Source organism: Malaya genurostris, chromosome 1, assembly GCF_030247185.1.
Source record: "Malaya genurostris strain Urasoe2022 chromosome 1, Malgen_1.1, whole genome shotgun sequence".
NCBI lineage: Eukaryota > Metazoa > Arthropoda > Insecta > Diptera > Culicidae > Malaya > Malaya genurostris.
The window spans coordinates 4804081-4823612 of record NC_080570.1 but is presented as its reverse complement, the minus strand read 5'-3'; the positions used below and the strand labels follow the sequence as shown (position 1 = coordinate 4823612).

Here is a 19532-nt window from a genome sequence, read left to right as displayed (position 1 = left end):
TTCGATAGAGAGAATCTCTCCGTATTGGGACATAGTTTTACGAATATAAGAATCGGTGACGCTTGAGGGAAGATCATGCATACGCACTTCTATAGCATTATCTTCCACATAATGCACATTGTTATTGTCTTTTGCGAATTGAATTGCATCCAACTCTTTATAAAACTGGATGTAAACAACATTATTTGTCTTATTGCATTGAAGTAAATGCACATGTTTAATGTCAAGATACACTTGCTCCTTAAGCAAACCTTCAAGTTCTCGTATCGAAGGTCGAATTTTGCACTGCTTGAAGTCAACAATAATTGTATTATTTCGTGTCGGTTTTCGAGTTCTATTGTTCACTACACAATACTGTACTTGGTTTCTTTCGTACCGATGTAAGCGGTTTTGTTTTATCGACTGACTTGGATGAGATGTGAAAGCGAACTGAAATTTTTAATTATTGATGAAGGTTTAAAATACATTTCCTCTAGGTCCGGATCTTTCTTCCGGATCGAAATCAGGTGGTAGTGAGAACCTCGCACGGATGGCTATTAAATCTCAGCCAGAATTGTGTTCTCTATCCGAAGAAACTAATTCTATTTGATAGCCTTCGGAAGTTTTCGATTTTTTACCCTTCGATCGGTTGTTTGCTCTTCTCATTACCTAAAAAATGCGAGTTGGTTCCAATGTCACGAAAAAGTATTATATTTACTGAAAGATATAAAGAATATGCTTTCTACAAGCCTCCAAAATCGGCCAATATGGGTCACGCAATTCCATTTCGAACACACCTAATTGCATGGAAGCAAGATTTCGAAATCGCATCAACGGAAAATTCTAACCGCGAACATTTTATCGATCGTGTTTTTTTTTCCAAATATTGTTATCGCCCTACGCCGGACTCGACTGGGCTAATATTTGTATTCGGTTCAGTGCAGTTCAAGTGTGAAGAATCGTGTGGTAGATTAGGGTATCAGGTTTACATTTAGGGTTCTACCGCTCTGGCCTTTTGGGAGCATAGTTTTATCTCGGTTTTCTACGAGGTAAACATATCGAGCGAATCGACCAAGAAACACCCTGAAAATTTGAGCAGAGGGATCCACACCAACTAGCTGGCTGCTAGGCTGAAAGTGTTTCTTTTTTATCATTTTGTAAACATAAAGGCAACCAAACAAACGACGCGCAATAAATATCATCCCCGCGCTTCACCAAATGATATCGCACCGAACGGGGGAAAGAGACAACAAAACGCTACTCGAAAGATAACACTTCACTTGGGTGTTGATAAGAACATACAAGCCATCAGCGACGGTTGGCCTGTTTTCGGTTTTACCGGCATCGTTGAGATTACGATCGAGTTTTTTTTAAATTTTGAATGATTCTATGATGCAACTTTGACTTCAATAAAACGGGGATTCTTCGTAGGAAATTATATCGAATGCTATTTATATGAACTAACATTGATAAAATAAACCTAACACGGAAAACTAATCTAAGTACATGAAAAAATCTTATGCACCTTTACTTAAATTACAAATAATTGAGAGGGGAGAAGTTCCGTATCAGAATATAGTATGGATTTTTCTTCCTCATTGAGTTAGATCCACATTAAACACGATTTCCAATCATATTCGGAGATAGAAAATTTTTTGGAACAGAGTTCCATTATTAATTTTTTTTATACGATTTTATTAAACTTTGAAAATTACATGCTTATAACTTATGCCAATTGTACAGGGTTTACCATCTGAATCGGGACCATATTACAATTGATCTCAGCTAGTTACCAAAAACAATACCGAACTTCATTGCTAATACAGTTGCGTGCTCTGATCAAGATCACTATAAACCCAATTTTCCAGCAGTTCTAGGCAAGAATTGAAATCAGTTCAAAAATCTAGTTTTAAAATCAATCCCAGCATGGAAACGAATTCTGTAATTGAATTTGGAAATCAAATTCTTAAACCGTGTTCTGGCTCAGAAATCAGTTTAAAAATTCAGGTTCGGATCTGAAATTTACGTTTCATCTCAGACTCATCAGTGCAGAGCAGTTCAAATTGAACTGTTTAATGCAAACTTGAACTGCAAATAAAATCATGAATTTCAAGAGTTCTGAATTTGAAATTCTAAATCAGAATTCTGGACTCAAATTTCGAACTAAATTAAGTTCTAAAATCTAGTTAAGAAACCAGATCCAGAATCAGGATTCAGTTCTAAAATCTCAGTTTCTGAACCTGTAATCTGAAACTGAGTTAAAAAAACAGAGTCCTAAACCTGAAATTATGTTTAGAATTCAGGCTGACCAGAAATCAGGTTCTAAATTCAGTTTTTTTTAAGTGAACAGAGATAGTAGAGTGATTAAGAAGATGAATTCGGAGGATTTTAGAAAAAAAGTTTGGTACCATAGAATATCTCTACCAAATTTCCAATATGTATTCAAAATTAAAGTGAAATTAAAAGTTAAAATTTTAAGGGAGGAGGGCAAAAGCGCCTTGTGAATTTTGTTGTTGTGTTCGGTACAACTCGTGATATTCACGGTTAAGCTCTACCCATTTTTCCACAGGGCGAATTTTGAAAAATCGCCCCATAGTAAAGTAAGACGTATTAACGTCAAAAAACGTCGTCTAGAACTTGACGGGACGGCTTACTGTGATCTAGTAGGCTATTCTTTTCTGGGAAGCACAATCTTCGGTGTCGATTGCGTACCCAGAAATTTTGTTTCGGAGGGGGTTTTAACATGTATATAATTGCTTGAAGTTTTTTGGATAAATTCGTTTGTTGAAAATTATTCATTTTATAATTGACCTAAATATGACAAATTTCACGCTAAATCATATTCGCGGTTGGTAGAATTTTCACAGTTTTGAGTAAAATTTTCTGGACATGCAGACTTTGTCCTAGAATGTCACATTGCATTCAATTTGTTTTTCCAAAATTGATCTGGACTGTCTTTAAAAAAAAAACTAATTGTTGACGAAGAATGACAAATGTGAAAATCACAAGTATTATACTTGTGATTTTCACAAAATAAGTCAAATTTTTCAATAAAAATACTGAAAAACTTCCATATCGAATTCACTTCAAAAATTAAAATTAATTTAGAAAAAAAAAGTTTTATTTTAGAAGCAAAAAATTTACAGGGTCTTTTTTCTGTAATTTGATTTTGAACCCAATTTTTTTCAGTGCAGGATTCGAATAGACGAATTTCGCGAAAAATTGTATTCGAAGCTGGCAGCATATAGAATTTATCGTAGAAAATCACTTTGTTCACTCTATTTTTCCAAAATTGATCTAGACTATCTTTTGAAAAGGACTCTAAAGTTTTACTAATTTGTTGCAAATAATTAGATTAGAAGAATGCCAAATCCTACAAAACATTGTTGTGCTGTTGATGTTCTCAAAATAAGTCTATTTTTCGTATTAAAATATTGAAAAAAATATTAATCGAGTTTGACACTGAAAAAAATCGGTCTGAAAAATTCAAAGTCAAATTACAAAAAAAAATTGTTTTATTCTAATAACCAAAATTTTAAAGTGTCTTTTTATCGAAAACTAAACTATACTGAAAGTCATTACCATCCAAGAATTCAATGAATCTCAATTTAGGAGGAGATTTCACAGAATACTGGTTACCCGATATTTGTCCAAAGTATTAGTAATGGACAAGGAAAAGTTTTAGTTAAAAACCACTTTTTTCTTAAAACTGCACGCCTGACAATACATGGACGGTTGTAAAGGAACATAATCTACTTTGGGACAAAGTTTCCTTGAATTTCTTGGTTTTTTTTTGTAAATCAAGTTCAAATTTTGAAAATTGATTTTTTTCAGTGTAGGATTCAAATAAACGAACTTCACGCAATTCGCAGTTGACAGCATATTATATGCTGCATATAGACTTTACTTTTCCAAAATTGATCCAGATTATCTTTTGACAGACTAGACATTTTTACCAATTTGTTGCAAATAAATAGTAGAAAAATGACAAATCCTATAAAAAAATGTTGTGCTATTAGTGTTCTCGAAGTAAGTTTAATTTTAGTATGAAAATACTGAAAAAATACTCATCGAATTTGACACTGGAAAAAATTGATCCTAAAAATTTACAGGGTCTAAACGATGAAAAAATCATCACTTTTGCAAAGTTTTTCCAGAATTATCGTTTTTTCGTGAAAAAATATTGAGAAATAAGTCGGCGAAGAGGTATTTTTGAGGACGCTTCTTAAAAATCATGATTTGCTGTGTCCACTGTATCTCAGCGCAGACTATTTAGAAGTGAACAAATGAACGCAGCATAGTTGAAGTAAAAATTTTTCTAGACCCCAACGTTTCTGTTTGATTTTTTTAGAATTTTTTAAATTTTTGGTAGTTGTTCAAAGTGAAAACTACGATTTTTCACTAAAAAATCCGCCATTTTGTAGCTGTAAAACCTCCCCAAAGTAACAAACAACGAAAAGGAAAACGTTGGCGTCTGGTTTTTTATATGTAGAATGTGTGCAGAATTTGAAAAAAAATTCGTGCAGTAGTTTTTGAATGACCATGGACACGGACTTTCAAAACCTGCTTTCGAGAAAAACGCGTTTAAAGTTTTCCGTCTATAAAACCAAAGAAAACAATTTAAAACTCAAGGGAGCCCGCATTTTCAAAAAATCATATTTTTTCTTTTAGAATTTATTATAATGAAACATTTCAAGAATGTTTTGTCAAGTTTTGAAGTCAATCGAAGTAGAAATCTAGGGCCTGTGCGCCGAGTTCTTGCTTCTTCTGAGAATGAGATATCCATAGATAAAGGTTATAACTTCCAGAGTTTCGTTCCAATAGGCTTGAAAATTTCACAGAATATTCTTGAAATGTTTTATTATACGAAAACATAAAGAAAATAATAAATGATTTTTCAAAAGTGTTAGACCCTACCCGCTCCTTAAGACGTCATTTGCTTCAGCAAATTCGATGATTTTTGTGAAGGGAAAATTGTAAACCTACTTGTATTGTGTCATGGGGAAAACAAACTTATATACTAACTTACTAACTAATACAGAGATCGAATCGATTCAATTGAAGATTGCATCGATTTTGGTTGGAATTTGCTAATAATATTATGTGATATTACATCTAATGGTTCTATATTTGTGAGGTCTGTGTATCTCATTTATACTAAAACAGGAAGGACACTTCAACATCATTTTCAGAAATTTATTCTGAATCCTTTGAAGCGTTTTCTTCCTGGTGGCTGTTTGTAAATAAATAATCTTAGATTTTCTGTTTATAAGAGGATATAAACATTTAATATAATTATTACACTTTGTCTGGATTTCTTTAAAGTGATCCTTGAAAGTAAGTTTTTTGTCATACGTTAATCCCAAGTATTTTGCTTGATCAGACCATGGCAATTCCAAGCCATTCAATTTAATAACGTGATTACTGGCCCTTATTACCGGTGTCACTTCACGGTGGAAACCAAGTGAAGTGAATGTAGGGTCTTATTACGGAAGTCGCTTTAAAGACAAAAGTATTTACTTGGATGAACTTGATGCCATTATGAACATCACGCCACCAATATTTTGTTGAAAAAAATATTTTTTTCCACCACAGTGATCACTTCACGATGCGTGATACTGGTAATAGGTAAAATCAAGTGAAGTGACATATAAGTGAAGTGAATGTGAAAGTGGAAGTGAGAACGGTAATAAGGGCCACTGTTTGGTTTAAGAAAAGAAGCTCTTGGCCTATGAGGAAAGAAAATGTTTGAGTTATTCATGGTTATGCCACACTGTTGAAAACCTAATCGTAAATTGCGGATCATATTTCTGATGACCTGCAGAAAAAATTATGTTTTGTTGTGTTTAGTACAACTTGAAGATATTCACGGTTAAGCTCTACCCATTCTTCCCCAGGGAGAATTTTGAAAAGACACCCCAGAGTAAAGTAAGACGTCAAATAATTCGTCTAGAACATGATGGAACGGCTTTTCGTACCACGTTCAAATTTAGTTGGCTATTGCTGACGCTTGTTGATTTCTGTTGTTTTCTCGGCACGATGCAAATTAGCCTCCAAAGTCTCCGTAAAATTGCTGAAAATTTAACAAACTGCACGTTTATTTTTAGTAAATTGAGTGACAACAATTTTGAATTTGATAAAAAAAATCTATTTCAGGTTAAAACTAAAAAGCTAGGATTCAAACAGAATACTGAAGAAGTTTTTTATTGTCATGATTGTCACACGGGAACTGCAAAGTACAGCGCGCTCCGAAAGACGTCAAGTCAAATGAACCAGTTTCAGGCAGGTAAGTAAAATCAAATTGAACAAATAGTGCTCACGCTACACCGGAGGGGAACACCGATAAAAGTTGTGCTCTCACACTGATAAGGTGCGCGCGAAAAAAAAATTTTTGTCGTGGCATACTGCGTTGCTGCCAACGTGGTTCATCAAAACCCATGCCGATTACCGACAAATGGCGGCTATGAAACCACGACAACGGCCCTCTCTGTCCGTTAGATAAGACATGACAGTTGGAGAATGTTCAATTTATGATCGCGTGTTGAGCTTCGAAATGTCGTGACGGTTTCCACACCTATCAGCAACACCTTACGGATCCGCGGTACACCGGAAAATATTCTTTTCCATTTTTTTTCTTCAGGTATTACATTGATAAGAACAACAGTGTTCGGAACTTACCAGTTTTGAACTCGACGATGGATGCTCTGTTGGAGGTTTCGATGGTTGGGACTGTTGGTGTTGTTGATATTCTGCAATTTGTTTGCGCAATGTTGTAATCTGTAAATGGAAAAGAAGAAGCGAGAAAAAACATGGTAAATGTTTCGTTATCACAAACAACCGTGAATGCAAAAAAAAAGAGGCGGTGACGCAGGGTGCTTTTCTGTAACCAGTGATGGCCGTGCTGCTGATGACTGAGTTGTAGGTCGAACAAGAAAAAAAATAAAACACCAATTTTCCGATTATAATGTGCAATAATTACTATTCTTTATAGGTTCTAGAGAACTTGACTATTCATAATTCTCATTCGGCGTGGTTTGCTGGCCAAAATGGGGACGCCTGACTGCGTGTCGGTACTTGTGTGTGGAGTGACAAGAAACCGGGCAGGGGTGCCGGGCGGGTTTTTGTTGCACCTGTACAAATTTAACACTGCGCGATAGAAACGGTCCCCAGTACCGGCACTACCTGTTCGTGCTTACAGTAGTGTTTAGCTCCGTTTGCAATTGGAACCAGGGACGTGGGAATTACACATAGGCGAACACCGCACAACAGCCGCCATTCAATTGAACCGACGTTGGCGGTCTGTGGGTATTACGGGAAAGGGAGACACGGAGGGCCAACGGAGAACGGAACAACAAAGTCACAAATATAGTTATAATAAAAGCGCTTTTTGTGATAACGAAAAATTTTTCCTCCACCGGCATGTGCATATTCACTAGGTATTGTACCTTTCTGATGGCGGTATCAAGAAGCTTGGGGAGTACAACAATACACTTGGAAGAAGGGAAAAAGTTAAATGCAACTGGTTGTTTATAAACGACAGATTTGTTTCTGACATTTTTTTTCCTTGAATCGGTAGGCACATGTTTCTTTTTTTTTCTATCTCCATGTCTGCCACCCTCAGAGCAACTGAATCAACTTAAATCTGAAATGAGATTACCGGAGCGAAGCATGCAATCGTTACTACAACACACGTACGTCTACTCGTTTTGGACAGGGCCTAGATACAGAAGCAGAATCCAACCAGTGCACTTGTGCAAAAGATTTAGATAATGATAGCTTATTACCAAGAAATTTACTCTCAATCTGTCTGTTTTCAAGTTTTTGTATTCAATTACATTCTAACACTTCCATGTGGAATCTAACGTGAAAATACTTTACTCTAGGGATAAAGGAAAAAGGATTTGTGTCAGTGTACCAAATTAGTATTTATGAAGGGTTTTTTAGGAGCCTGCTGATTTGAAATTTAAATAAAACACCTGTCAAATTATGAAATGGCCAATTTTGTTTTGTTTGACAGATAATTTCATGGCATTTATATATGATTTCTTGCATATGGCCCCAACAACTATTTTTCAGAAAGTTCATTCTAGAGGTACAATTTTCGACCATTTTTTCAGCAATGACACATTGACTGGTTTTGGTTTCTGAAGCATTAATCATTGCTGGTTTATTTGGCCCAGGGCCCCTAGCCCTCCTCTCCCCTTACTACCAGTAAGCCGAACCTTGTTTCATCCGAGACGTGCAAGCAGTACACCATAAACTACTAACGCTCTGAGGAGTCTAAGACGAAACGTAAAATCAAGTAAGTTTAGTACTTTTTTACAAAACGGTTTTTCCTTCCCCATATAGAAAGGATATTCAATCGCTGTGAAAATTGACTTTTGAATTGAGCTCCGGAGGGTCGAGTGTCATATACCATTCGCATCAGTTCGTCGAGATCGCAAAATGTCTGTGTATGTGTTTGTGTGTTTATGTGATAAAAAACATGCACTTGACTTTCTCGGCGAGGGCCGAACCGATTCATATAAAAGGTACTACTGTTCCATAGAACGCTTTTGAATTTTGTCCGGATCTGACTTCCGGTTTCGATTTAATGATTTCTGCAAGCCAATAAGAGCATTTGTAAGCACCATAGTTGGTACGTCGTAAAGGAAAGTTGAAGAAATGCACTGTTGATAACAATTTCGCGAAGCAAAGCGGAACATTCAATCCTATCATTCGAAACATCTGCTATTAATAAAGTAAGTGCAACATCTCGTCGAACTTGTAGTGTATCGAGACCGATTAGTAACCCACGACTTTCGTAGCTTGGTAGTTAGTGAGGATTGTTCCACGGTAAACACCCAAGAGCAAAGCAAATAAATCTGCGTTTTATCGATTCGATTCTATGAGCACCGTTCAAGTAGTGAAGATTCCAAACGACAGAGCAGTACTCCAGGATTGAAAGAACAAGATTTTGAGCAGTATATGTCTGTAAAATGTTTAGCCAACCTCATTACAAATCCTAAGTTACGAGAAGCTTCAGAAACAATATAGGTTCTTCCACCAAGATCTTTAACAGACGTCGTCCTGGCTATCGGGAATCCTTCTAGAAAGTATTCGAAATAAAAATATCTCTTTTTTCTTCGAGAACATAATGGTAGAACATTTGTCAGGATTCACTTTCATACGGTTAACTTTACACAATTCGGCGAATCTCAACCACTGTCGTTGTAGAAAACCTGCTTCGATTATAACAATAGATTTAAATGTCATCAGCAAACGGTATACCAAGAACCCTCTAGAGAAAAGTTTACGTCGTTGAAGTACTGTAAAAATACGAAAGGCCCGAGATGGCCACCCTGCGGAGTTCCGGACAATTATATAAAAGGCAGAGATGTCGGTCGTGTTGAGGCCATCCTTTAAAAGTTTAGAGTTGAGCACAGTATGAAGTGGCGGGGGATGTCGAACAAATTTAACCACAGAGAACGGTGAGCTACTAATTAAAGGTGCAACATCTGCTGTACTGGAGAAGCATAGATCCAGCATTTGGTCGTTTTCGTATCCAACAGAATTAGATTGATGCAGTAACGGCTTAGGCCAGTGTGTTTTAGGGCGTTTTAGAGGACTATTTTCACGCTTCAAATCTGATTTTCTCAGAAACGGTGACGAATATCCAAAAACCCAACTGACAATCTCTTAGAAAATTAGTTTAGATTATTCTGTGCAAAATTCAGAATGATTCAAATTTCAACTTGTTCTATCCTGACAATGTCTAGATAATTTAATTTAGATGCGATTAGTGCATATAAAAATAGGTGTTGTCGCGATAAAAATGAAGTGAGTATTATTTTTTTGAAGGTAAGTCGATTTCTAAGCACGCGCCATTGTTTCTGCTCCAGTTTCCTGGTAACGTAACGAAAAATGAGAGAGAAATAAAATCGACTCAGAAAGGCTGCCAAACAAGCGGTAGCTTTATTGGATTTTATGTGATGTAGTCAACATTGTAACCGAAAATATCAAAACTTTCTTGGCCACCCGGCCACATCGAGAGTCATTTTACACATTTGCGAGAGAGCATGGAGAGAAATGTAATACGCACAGCGAGCCACGTGGTTTTACGCGAACTACTGGCCTCAGCCCGTGAGTTGACACTGTAACCATCGAGAAAGGTCGTAGGAGCTTCCATTTCCATCTAGCGACTCATCTTATCATCCATTGCATCATCGTCGGTGTTGTGTGTGGTTCCCGTTTGAATCCTTGTTGATTGTTGTCTTGGGCTCGTTGATAGTTGCTGTAGATGCGCCTCACATGGAATGCTGAAAGCGTCTGATCAGTGAGAAGGAATCCACCGAAAGTTCCTTGCCATTTAATTCCGGGAAAATTGAAGTCTTCGACAATAAAAAAATCATGGATGGGACGCGCGTGAACTGAAGAAATTTCTTGTAGTTACACTTACTGTGTGCTTGATCAGAGGAAGATCGCGACATCGATCAGCCGGAAGACATACCACACAAAGAAAGTGTGTGAACACGGCAAGCCTGATCATGATCCACCATTGCTCGACACGACTTCCATGCGTAGATTCGATTAACTGCGCTTCGAAATGTCGATGGACCGCAATGAGCTCCTTGCTTCCGATAGTTTAGGGACTGTTAAGAGGACTGCGATCGGTGCGAAAAACTTCATAATTGGCATCAACCCCTTGGATGGATAGCGTGTTTTCACTGAGCCAAGTCTCGGTAAGACACACGTATTCAGGGGTTTCCAGGTTTTGTCGGGAACAAGCCTTACATCGGCGTACCAATTTAACAAGTATAATAGCAAAATAGAAAATCTGTAATTTACAGCATTTTGGCTTGTGCGTTAAACCGAATAGAGCGCAGTGATCAACAGTTTTACATGATTGAAGGACGTTACGATCAAAAATTGATCAACTTCAACTTGACGCATGTTTTTCATATCGGTTTTCACAAACTTAAATTAAATTGAAAGGTCTCAGAGACTAATAGAATTTTAGTCGGATCCGGCTTCCGAGCCCGGAATTATAGGCTGACCTAAACATGAAAATTTTACTCGCGCATCATGAAAATTCGACTTACTTGCACGTCAATTAAATGGAATTATTTAATGTAACCAAACTAGCTCTTACTAAAGTAATCAAAGTTTTCGGAGAACGTTTGTCGACAGCCTGTAAATGCTCAATAACGAGAAAGAAATCGAAAACCGGAATCTGCAAAAAAAAATCGAAACGTGTAGCTAGATGTTTGAGACTGTAACAAAAAACAAGTCAGCTAGAGTACAAACGCGGACACTGGACCGGAAGCTGACGACGAAGTTTAATTGCTTGGAATGATGAAACAAACATAAAGGTACACTTTTGAACAGCTTCCGGCACAGGAATATTATACGGCAACTCGAAGAGGAATTGTGGCAAAAATTTTCAAACACATCGAGCAAAACTTTTCAAATAGCTCCTATAATCAAGACACAATAAAACGTTCAGCATTTCAACAACGTAAGCGTCATATTCAGAGAAAAACGCCATCCGGTCCTGTTTAATGTTTATTATGTTATGTTATGTAAGAATTCAGTCTTTGTTATGTCACAAAAACAGATCTCAAATAACTATTTATTATTTCCAATTGATATTGTGTTTTTGGTCTCGTTAGCTACGCCTCTTTGGATGTAAACGAGGTATGACACGAATATTTAAAGAGAATCCTTTTCCGCTGCTAGTGAGTTCAGTCTTTGTTATGTCACATAAACAGATCTCAGATAACTTTTCAATACTACTTCGATTAAAATAAGCAAATCCAATGTTTGTTGTGTTTTTGCACTCGTTAGCTACGCCTTATTGGGTGTAAACGAGACATGAAGCGAATATTTCGCAGCGTGAGTAGTTCTGCGACTGGTCAGTTTTATTGCGTTCTCAAAACACTAGCGAGTAACCAGTTGGAAGATTTGCAATGTGCGCTGTTGTCACCACACAAGCGGCAATTATTGTCATCGATATCAGTACCTAATATTAGTTAAAATCGAAGAAATTCAACAATACGGTTTTAAGAACTGAAAAATCGGTCTCTAAAAAATTTTTATGAAATTTCCCAACAAATCTTTACGACACATTGCAACACGTTTAGTGTTTTTTATCAAAAGAAGATGTTTATCATCGCATATCGATTCGAAAGGTTGTACAAATTTTTGAAAGAAAAATATTTCCACCGTATTATCTGTTCTCAATTCAACAAGCTTTGCAACGAGGTTGGACCAGTTATCTGCAATAGACCAGTATCAATCATCGTGTCGCGATGCAGTGTACCAGAGCGGATTACACATTCCGGGGCAATAATCGTCTCCGAACCGAACAACATCCGGAACATGTCAGCCGGAAGTGTTTAGAAATCAGTGGTCAATCAGTCCAGAACAACTACGGGATGCTACACAATCGGCTCGATGCTCGATATTCTGTACCTACAACGTAGGTACAAATAATTTACTCTGTCATTATTGCGTTTAAGCTTGCGCAAAGGCAATTATCTTGCTGCCATCCGAACGTGTGATGAAAAAAAAACTATCAACGCGTTCTGATGCTCTACCTTTAGTTAAATGATTATGCTGGTATTCGATTTGATTGTTAAACATGTGAGCTGCATTTTATAAAAATTACGTTGGCGTAAATTTTTCAGCACCTGTAAATTTTTTGTGTTATTTTAAATATTAAATCATGTCGAAGGACAATGTGAAGCAAATACCGGGTACTACATTCCGATGTGGAACTTAACATTCTGTTTCAACAGCACTATTGCATGGCCCGAATCCTTCCCGGTTAGGATTGACACATACGACATCTGGCTGTCACGAACAGCTGTTGTAACGCGAGTGGCGTTTCGGTAATATAAAACCCAACCCTAGTTAGAGACTGGTAATGATGATAAATTTCATCATTTTGTAAAATTACGATTCAGTTTTCGATGACACCTACACTTGAGATTGGTGGTTTCATTTTTATCTGTTTTGCGACACGATCGCAATGTTTCGCAAGCGAAAAGTTCTTACCTCTTGATCCTGTGTTGCGCAAAGCCCCATTAGTTCGTCAATTTTTTCCCGAGCCTGTCCCAGCTCCAAAACCGGGTTGAACCGCTGACCAGCTTCATTCTCGTCCTCCTCCACTATTCCCTCCGCCAGGACTTCTTGGGCGAAACTGGTAATTTGACCCTTCACTTTGTTCAAACTATCGTTCAGCTTGAGCCACGACATATTTTTTTTTTGCTTGAGCTTTTCCGGTAATCACACGAAAACACAAAAGACTCACACTGCTTGGGACACTTTTCACATCACTAGCCGAAAACCGTTAATTAGTTGCATCTAATCGCCTCGAATTTCAGCAAAGAAAACATGAATTGGATAAAAAAAATTTCGAAATACCTTTACAAGTACCACGTAAATCAAAACAATAACACTTTCCACGAGTTTTGACGTTTCTTTTCTTTTTTTTTGCACAATTTGTGCTGTGAGTTTCGCTACGCGGAGTTTAACTGAACTGACAGCATTTTACACTGTTACTACTTACTCTTGCAAATTTTAATAATTTGAAGCACAATATCCTTTTCGATGATATCGCAACCAATAATTGATCTGTTAGCAGCCCGGTGGCAACAATAAGGCGCTCTAGCCAGTGCTATCGTAATCAACATTTGGTCCTTCGAGGCCTTCAAAGCTAGCAAGTCAGTGAGAGCAAAGTAAGAAATTACAACACTTCATCGATTGTGGAAGTCAGTATTGCAATTTGGCACCCCACGTTTCATAACTATATCACATTCATAATCAAACATATATAAATCAACTTTGTTTCAATAAATCATAGATATTTAGCATGAACAATTCTTATTTATGTTTACATACTTCTTCGTTGTTTTCGTCTTTGCGGAAAAGATGATGGTCACAGAAAACATGGCTGCCCAGCAGGGACTTGTCTGTTAGACATGCAATGATTCTGTACAATATGAGTCGGCTGCGAAGTCTGTTGAGATAGAAAGGCCAAGTTTCACAAATGGAATGTAGTGCCAAGACTTCGTGTTAAATAACTTTTTTTGTTCGTCTATTGAAGAATTTAGTCAATTCTTCTGCGATGGCTACGCTGCTCAAGTTACGGGCTTAGAGATATACAATATCATTAATTCATTTTTGTATCGTTATTTTCACCACGGGGATAGTTTTCAGGTTTTGCTTGAAAATTTGAAAAATTTGCTAATTTTAAACATTTTTTCCATCAATCGAAAGCTATCATAAAAACATGCAAACATTTGTTAATAAAAAAAACTCGATCATTAATGTTATAGTTACTTTCGCGATACGTTTTTTCATAATATTTATGGACAAGTCGTAAAAAATACCTATTTAGAATAAACGAAGTTGTTTTTTCTGTCTAGGAATAAGATTAGATTTATGACTAAGATTAGATATATGATCGAAATTGTAAACACTAAAAACGCTGATTCTAAAAACATTAAAAACGCGAATTCTTCTTCAAATGCCTCACCCAGACAAAACGATCTTCGAACGATATATGACTAGAGAACATAAGGATAACAAATGTTTTTCATAAGTTTATCTCATGATGTGAAAGGGAAATTCTTCAATATTTTACTTCAGCTATTTATAAGATAATCTTATGAAATTCATAAAACTGTTTGAATAAATTCCATAAATTGATCTTCTTCGTTACAGACCAAAATCTTTAGCATGGTGGCAATCCCGTTAAAAAATAAACCATTGATTTTACAGCATGATCAATTGATTCACAATTAGATCTATGGGTTACAATACATTTTATTGTATCTTGACAAAAAAAACGATCCTTTCCAACGATTCAATATATTGTCTCTACGATTCACAATTGAATTTATTGTACACGGGGTGTTTCAAATAACATGCAAACTGTACATTTGATTGTTTGCCAAGAAAACATGTATGAGAAAAGTTTATGCTTTGAATTGTTACGATACCTAACAACCTATACATTCTATTGTAAAAAGCATGTTCACAATCAATTGAATAGTGTATAAAAATACATTAAAATATTTTTCAATGTTCAAAGCAAAATTGTGGAAAGTTTTGTAACAACAAATCGTATTGTTTTTCTACAATATGTTTTATTCGGGATACTTCATCTAACATCGTTATATGTGAGATGAAAAATAATACCAATATTTTATGCACACTCAGAATAATCTCGATTGTATAAAGCAACAAAACGATCAGTTGTCTATCAAACCTACTACTATTTAGTTTCCACCGGTATTCGCAGGTTCTCAAAAAAGTGTAATTGGAGTAGATTAGATTCATGGTTGAAGAAAACTGAGCTGAATTATATGATTGATTTGTCTCTTTTCGTTTTGAGTATGTGTGAAAACCCTTGGTTATAAATAAATAATATTTTAGTATTTCCTATGAATTTTAGGAGGAAATATAGATACATTTTGTCTACTCTTGGTGAGTGCGTATTTTGTGAGAGTAATTTGTAGTATTAACAACGGATATTTCCTTTTTGTTCCCTCAAAGAATTTCAGTTTCGTGAAACTCACTACGGCTAACTCGTTGTGTGAAAATGGCATCTTCCACCGGGACGAGTCTAAGACACAATGTAAAGAAATGTAATGCTTACTAGTAAACCTAGTCCTATTGATAAATCAAACGAAAATAAGAATGGACATCTCGAGCAGTACTAAAGACGATGAAATGATAAAACAGCCTTAAAACGATGTCTCTGGCGACACTAAGAATAACAACAACGAGGACATGAATGAAGATGCAGCAGCGAGCTAGTGCCCCCCCCAATCCTCACAGGGTAGTAAAGAAAAATTTTCTCCTCCGAGAAAACGAGTAACAACAAGCTCCAGTAAAGAAATGTTGTTTAGATGATTTTATTTCTACACAAAATGTAAATAATAAACCGGCTCCTGTCAACTAGTGATCTTGAGCAGCGTAAAATAAATTAATGAACAGAATTAGGACTGTTATGCAACAAATTGATTGCTTCAATACTTAAAATGAACTAAAATGTTTCAGAGTGTACAATGCCAGTAACTGCACCCTTAACCGATGCTGGCAGATAATTTCCAAGGTATTGAAGTGCGACCACGCTTATGAACTAGCAACGTAAACAACGATTTCGTGAAACCTCCCGGTATTGTGTATTGTTAGTGATCAAAATGTTAACCAATAGAGTTTTTATGAAAAAGACCAGAAAAGGTAAGTCATGTCCAACTTCAAGTATTTAGTTTGGATTGATTGAGCTGTTCCTCTTTTTGTAGGTGGAATAATAAAAGTAGTTCGCGAACACTACCTTCGAGATGACATCGCTTGCGGAATCGCATCCTGTGGGCTGTGTTCGCTGGATGTTACACGAACTAGTTTGGACCCGTTGCCGGACAGTGGCAGTACCATATTCGACAGCCCGCACTACCTGATGCTGGATACGAACATAATTTTGTATCAAATCGATTTTCTCGAAGCGGATGCAATCCGGAACGTGATTGTGCTGAGTACGGTACTGGACGAAGTGCGACATCGAAGTCCGGTTATCTTCAAACGGCTGCGAAAAATAATGGCCGACCCGGGACGGAAATTTTTTACCTTTGTGAACGAACATCACAAGGACACGTATCTGAGCAAGGATGTTGGAGAGTCTGCCAATGACCGTAACGATCGTATGATTCGCAAAGCTGCCCTTTGGTACGGTCAGCATATTAGAAGTGGGAATCCGAAGACCAGACTGAAGGTAGTTATTCTGAGTGACGACGCAGAAAATCGAAATCGAGCGAAACAGGAAAAGTTGTTAGTTTCATCGGTAGCAGATTATGTGGTGTCGCTAAGTGGACATCCTGAACTGAGGGATAAAGTTTTCAGTACGGAAAAGTGGCAGGATGATTCGAAAATTATTTTTCCTTCGCATCTCACGGTGTCACAGATTCACGATGGTATAAAGAAGGGTGAATTATTGCAAGGTAGCTTTTTTGCTTCTCGTGACAATTTTCTGGAAGGAAATGTTCGTGTGGAGAGTATTGAGGAACCGGTACTGATCCAGGGTCGATTGAATTTGAACCGTGCAGTGGACGGCGATGTGGTGGCAATTAGAATGCTTCCGAAAAGTGAGTGGAAATGTCCTAGTGGTGTGGTTCTGGTCGATGAGCAGAACGTCGATGAAGAAGGGATGGAAACGGCAGACCCGGAATTCAAACAGGAACCTGGTGGTGAAGTAACTCCCACTGCTGCCGTTGTCGGTATCATAAAACGCAAGTGGCGTCAGTACTGTGGTATTCTGGCAGCAAATGCCTTGAGTCAATCCACTCGACATTTGTTTGTTCCTTCTGAAAGGAAAATACCTCGGATTCGAATTGAGACCCGTCAGTCGGCGACTCTGATTTCGCAAAGGATTGTGGTTGCGATTGACTATTGGCCGCGTCATTCCAAGTACCCTATCGGGCATTTTGTACGAGCTTTGGGTGAGATTGGTGAAAAGGATACGGAAAATGAGGTCATTCTGTTGGAACACGATGTACCTCACGGAAGTTTTTCTGCCGAGATTCAAAGTCAACTGCCAAAGTTGCCTTGGATTGTAGAACCAGAAGAGTACAAAAAGCGTGTGGATCTTAGGAACATTACCATTTGTTCCGTTGATCCTCCGGGTTGTACGGATATAGATGACGCTTTGCACGCTCGTAGACTGGACAATGGAAACATAGAGGTTGGTGTGCACATTGCAGATGTGACTCACTTCATCAAACCGGGAACGGCTTTGGACAAAGAGGCAGCTCTCAGAGCTACCACAGTTTACTTGGTGGACAAGCGAATCGACATGGTTCCCGACGTACTGAGCTCGAATCTATGTTCTTTGCGTGGTAACGAAGAGCGTTTGGCGTTTTCTTGTATTTGGGAGCTGGATGATAATGCCAACATTCAGAACACTAGGTTCCATAAATCCGTCATCGAATCTAAAGCAGCACTGACCTATCAGGAAGCTCAGCTGATTATTGACGATGTTACGCAAACGAACCAAACTGCCCAGTCGCTACGGTTGTTGAACAAGTTGGCTAAACTGCTTAAGCAGCGTCGTATCGACAATGGAGCCTTGGTACTGGCCTCTCCTGAAATTCGGTTTAACATTGACAGTGAAACGCACGATCCAATCGATGTCGTGGCTAAAAAAATGCTCGATACTAACTCCATGGTCGAAGAGTTTATGTTGCTAGCAAATGTTTCGGTTGCGGAAAAAATCGAACGAGAGTTTCCCGAGTGCGCTATGCTGAGGCGACATCCTTGTCCACCGGATGCCAATTTTGAACCACTCAAAAAAGCAGCATTCTATCAAGGTTTTGAAATTATCACCACCAGCGGTAAGGAGTTTGCCACCAGCCTCGACGACGCCGTAAAACCGGAGAATCCATATTTCAACACACTGCTGAGAATTCTGGCCACGCGTTGCATGATGCAAGCTGTGTATTTCATTAGCGGTACAGTGCAGCGGTCGGAGTACTTCCACTACGGTTTGGCATCTCCCATCTACACCCACTTTACGTCACCGATTCGACGCTATGCCGACGTCATAGTGCACCGACTGCTGGCGGCCTGTATCGGAGCCGACAGTACCTATCCGGCGTTGCTGGATAAACAAAGCAGTTCGCAGCTGTGCAATAACCTGAACTATCGCAACCGGATGGCACAATATGCGGGACGAGCATCGGTCGCACTGCACACCCATCTGTTTTTCCGTGAAAAAACCGAAGACGAACAGGGTTACATTCTATTCGTTAAGAAGAATGCCATCCAGGTTATCATTCCCAAGTACGGCCTAGAGGGAACGATCTACGTAGCGGGAAAGAATGGTGAACAACTTCGCAGCGGTCCAAATTTTGTGTACTGCGAGGATACTCAAACCCAGCGCTGCGGTGATGTGGAGTTCCATGCGTTCGATCCGATCACCGTGCGGCTGAGTTTAGATTCCACAAACGTGCAGCATCAGCGGTTAGTGTTCGAACTTGTCACTCCGTTCATCGAGGGTTTCAGCGTGGCTGCGCTGGATTCGGCGGGCGACACGAAGCAAAAGCGAAAAAGTGCTATTCAAGAGGACCAACCGGATCCGGATAGAAAGGCGGTGGCAAAAAAGATCAAGAAAGGTGAGTTATTTTCCCATGAACGGGGTCATTCGCGATAAATATCGTTTTTTTTTTCAGAAACCGATGGTAGCAAACGAAAGAAGAAGTGAATTTCCGCCTACAATATTATTCAACGGTTATTCTAAAGGTAAGTCCAATTACCGGAGATTTCTTGCAGATAAGAATAAAGATTGCAAAATGGTCAGTCATCTTTTGATACACTTCGAAACGCCTTTGGTGACGTACTGCAAATAAAGGGTGATTTTTTGTTGGTAACATTTTGGGAACACTGTTTTTTGCCAGATCACACGTGAATCGTGTCTTGTTTCATTGTCAAATTTGTGCAGTTTGGTCTATATTTTAAGTGTTCAGCATCGAAGCTCATTTCTGGTTGTATATATACATCAACAAGCAAAA

At 38.0% G+C, this 19532-nt stretch overlaps 2 protein-coding genes across 2 annotated transcripts in view; one reads left to right on the top strand and one right to left on the bottom strand.

The window, feature by feature from the left end:
• The window catches only part of LOC131430766 (thyroid receptor-interacting protein 11), an 81985-nt gene extending 68559 nt beyond the window's left edge, over positions 1-13426 (bottom strand). Inside the window, exons 1-2 of the mRNA XM_058595972.1 lie at positions 13018-13426; positions 6658-6756 (exon numbers count right to left, since the gene is read on the bottom strand). Of these exons, the coding sequence (XP_058451955.1) occupies positions 6658-6756; positions 13018-13218 (300 nt within the window). The 5' untranslated portion in view covers positions 13219-13426. The remainder of the gene's footprint in view (positions 1-6657; positions 6757-13017) is intronic.
• Positions 13427-16083: 2657 nt separating this feature from the next.
• LOC131430741 (exosome complex exonuclease RRP44) lies at positions 16084-19320 on the top strand. Its single transcript, XM_058595938.1, has 3 exons — positions 16084-16212; positions 16275-19136; positions 19194-19320. The coding sequence occupies exons 1-3, from the start codon at positions 16173-16175 to the stop codon at positions 19223-19225; spliced, it is 2934 nt and encodes a 977-aa protein (XP_058451921.1). The 5' UTR covers positions 16084-16172; the 3' UTR covers positions 19226-19320.
• The last annotated feature ends 212 nt before the right edge of the window (positions 19321-19532 follow it).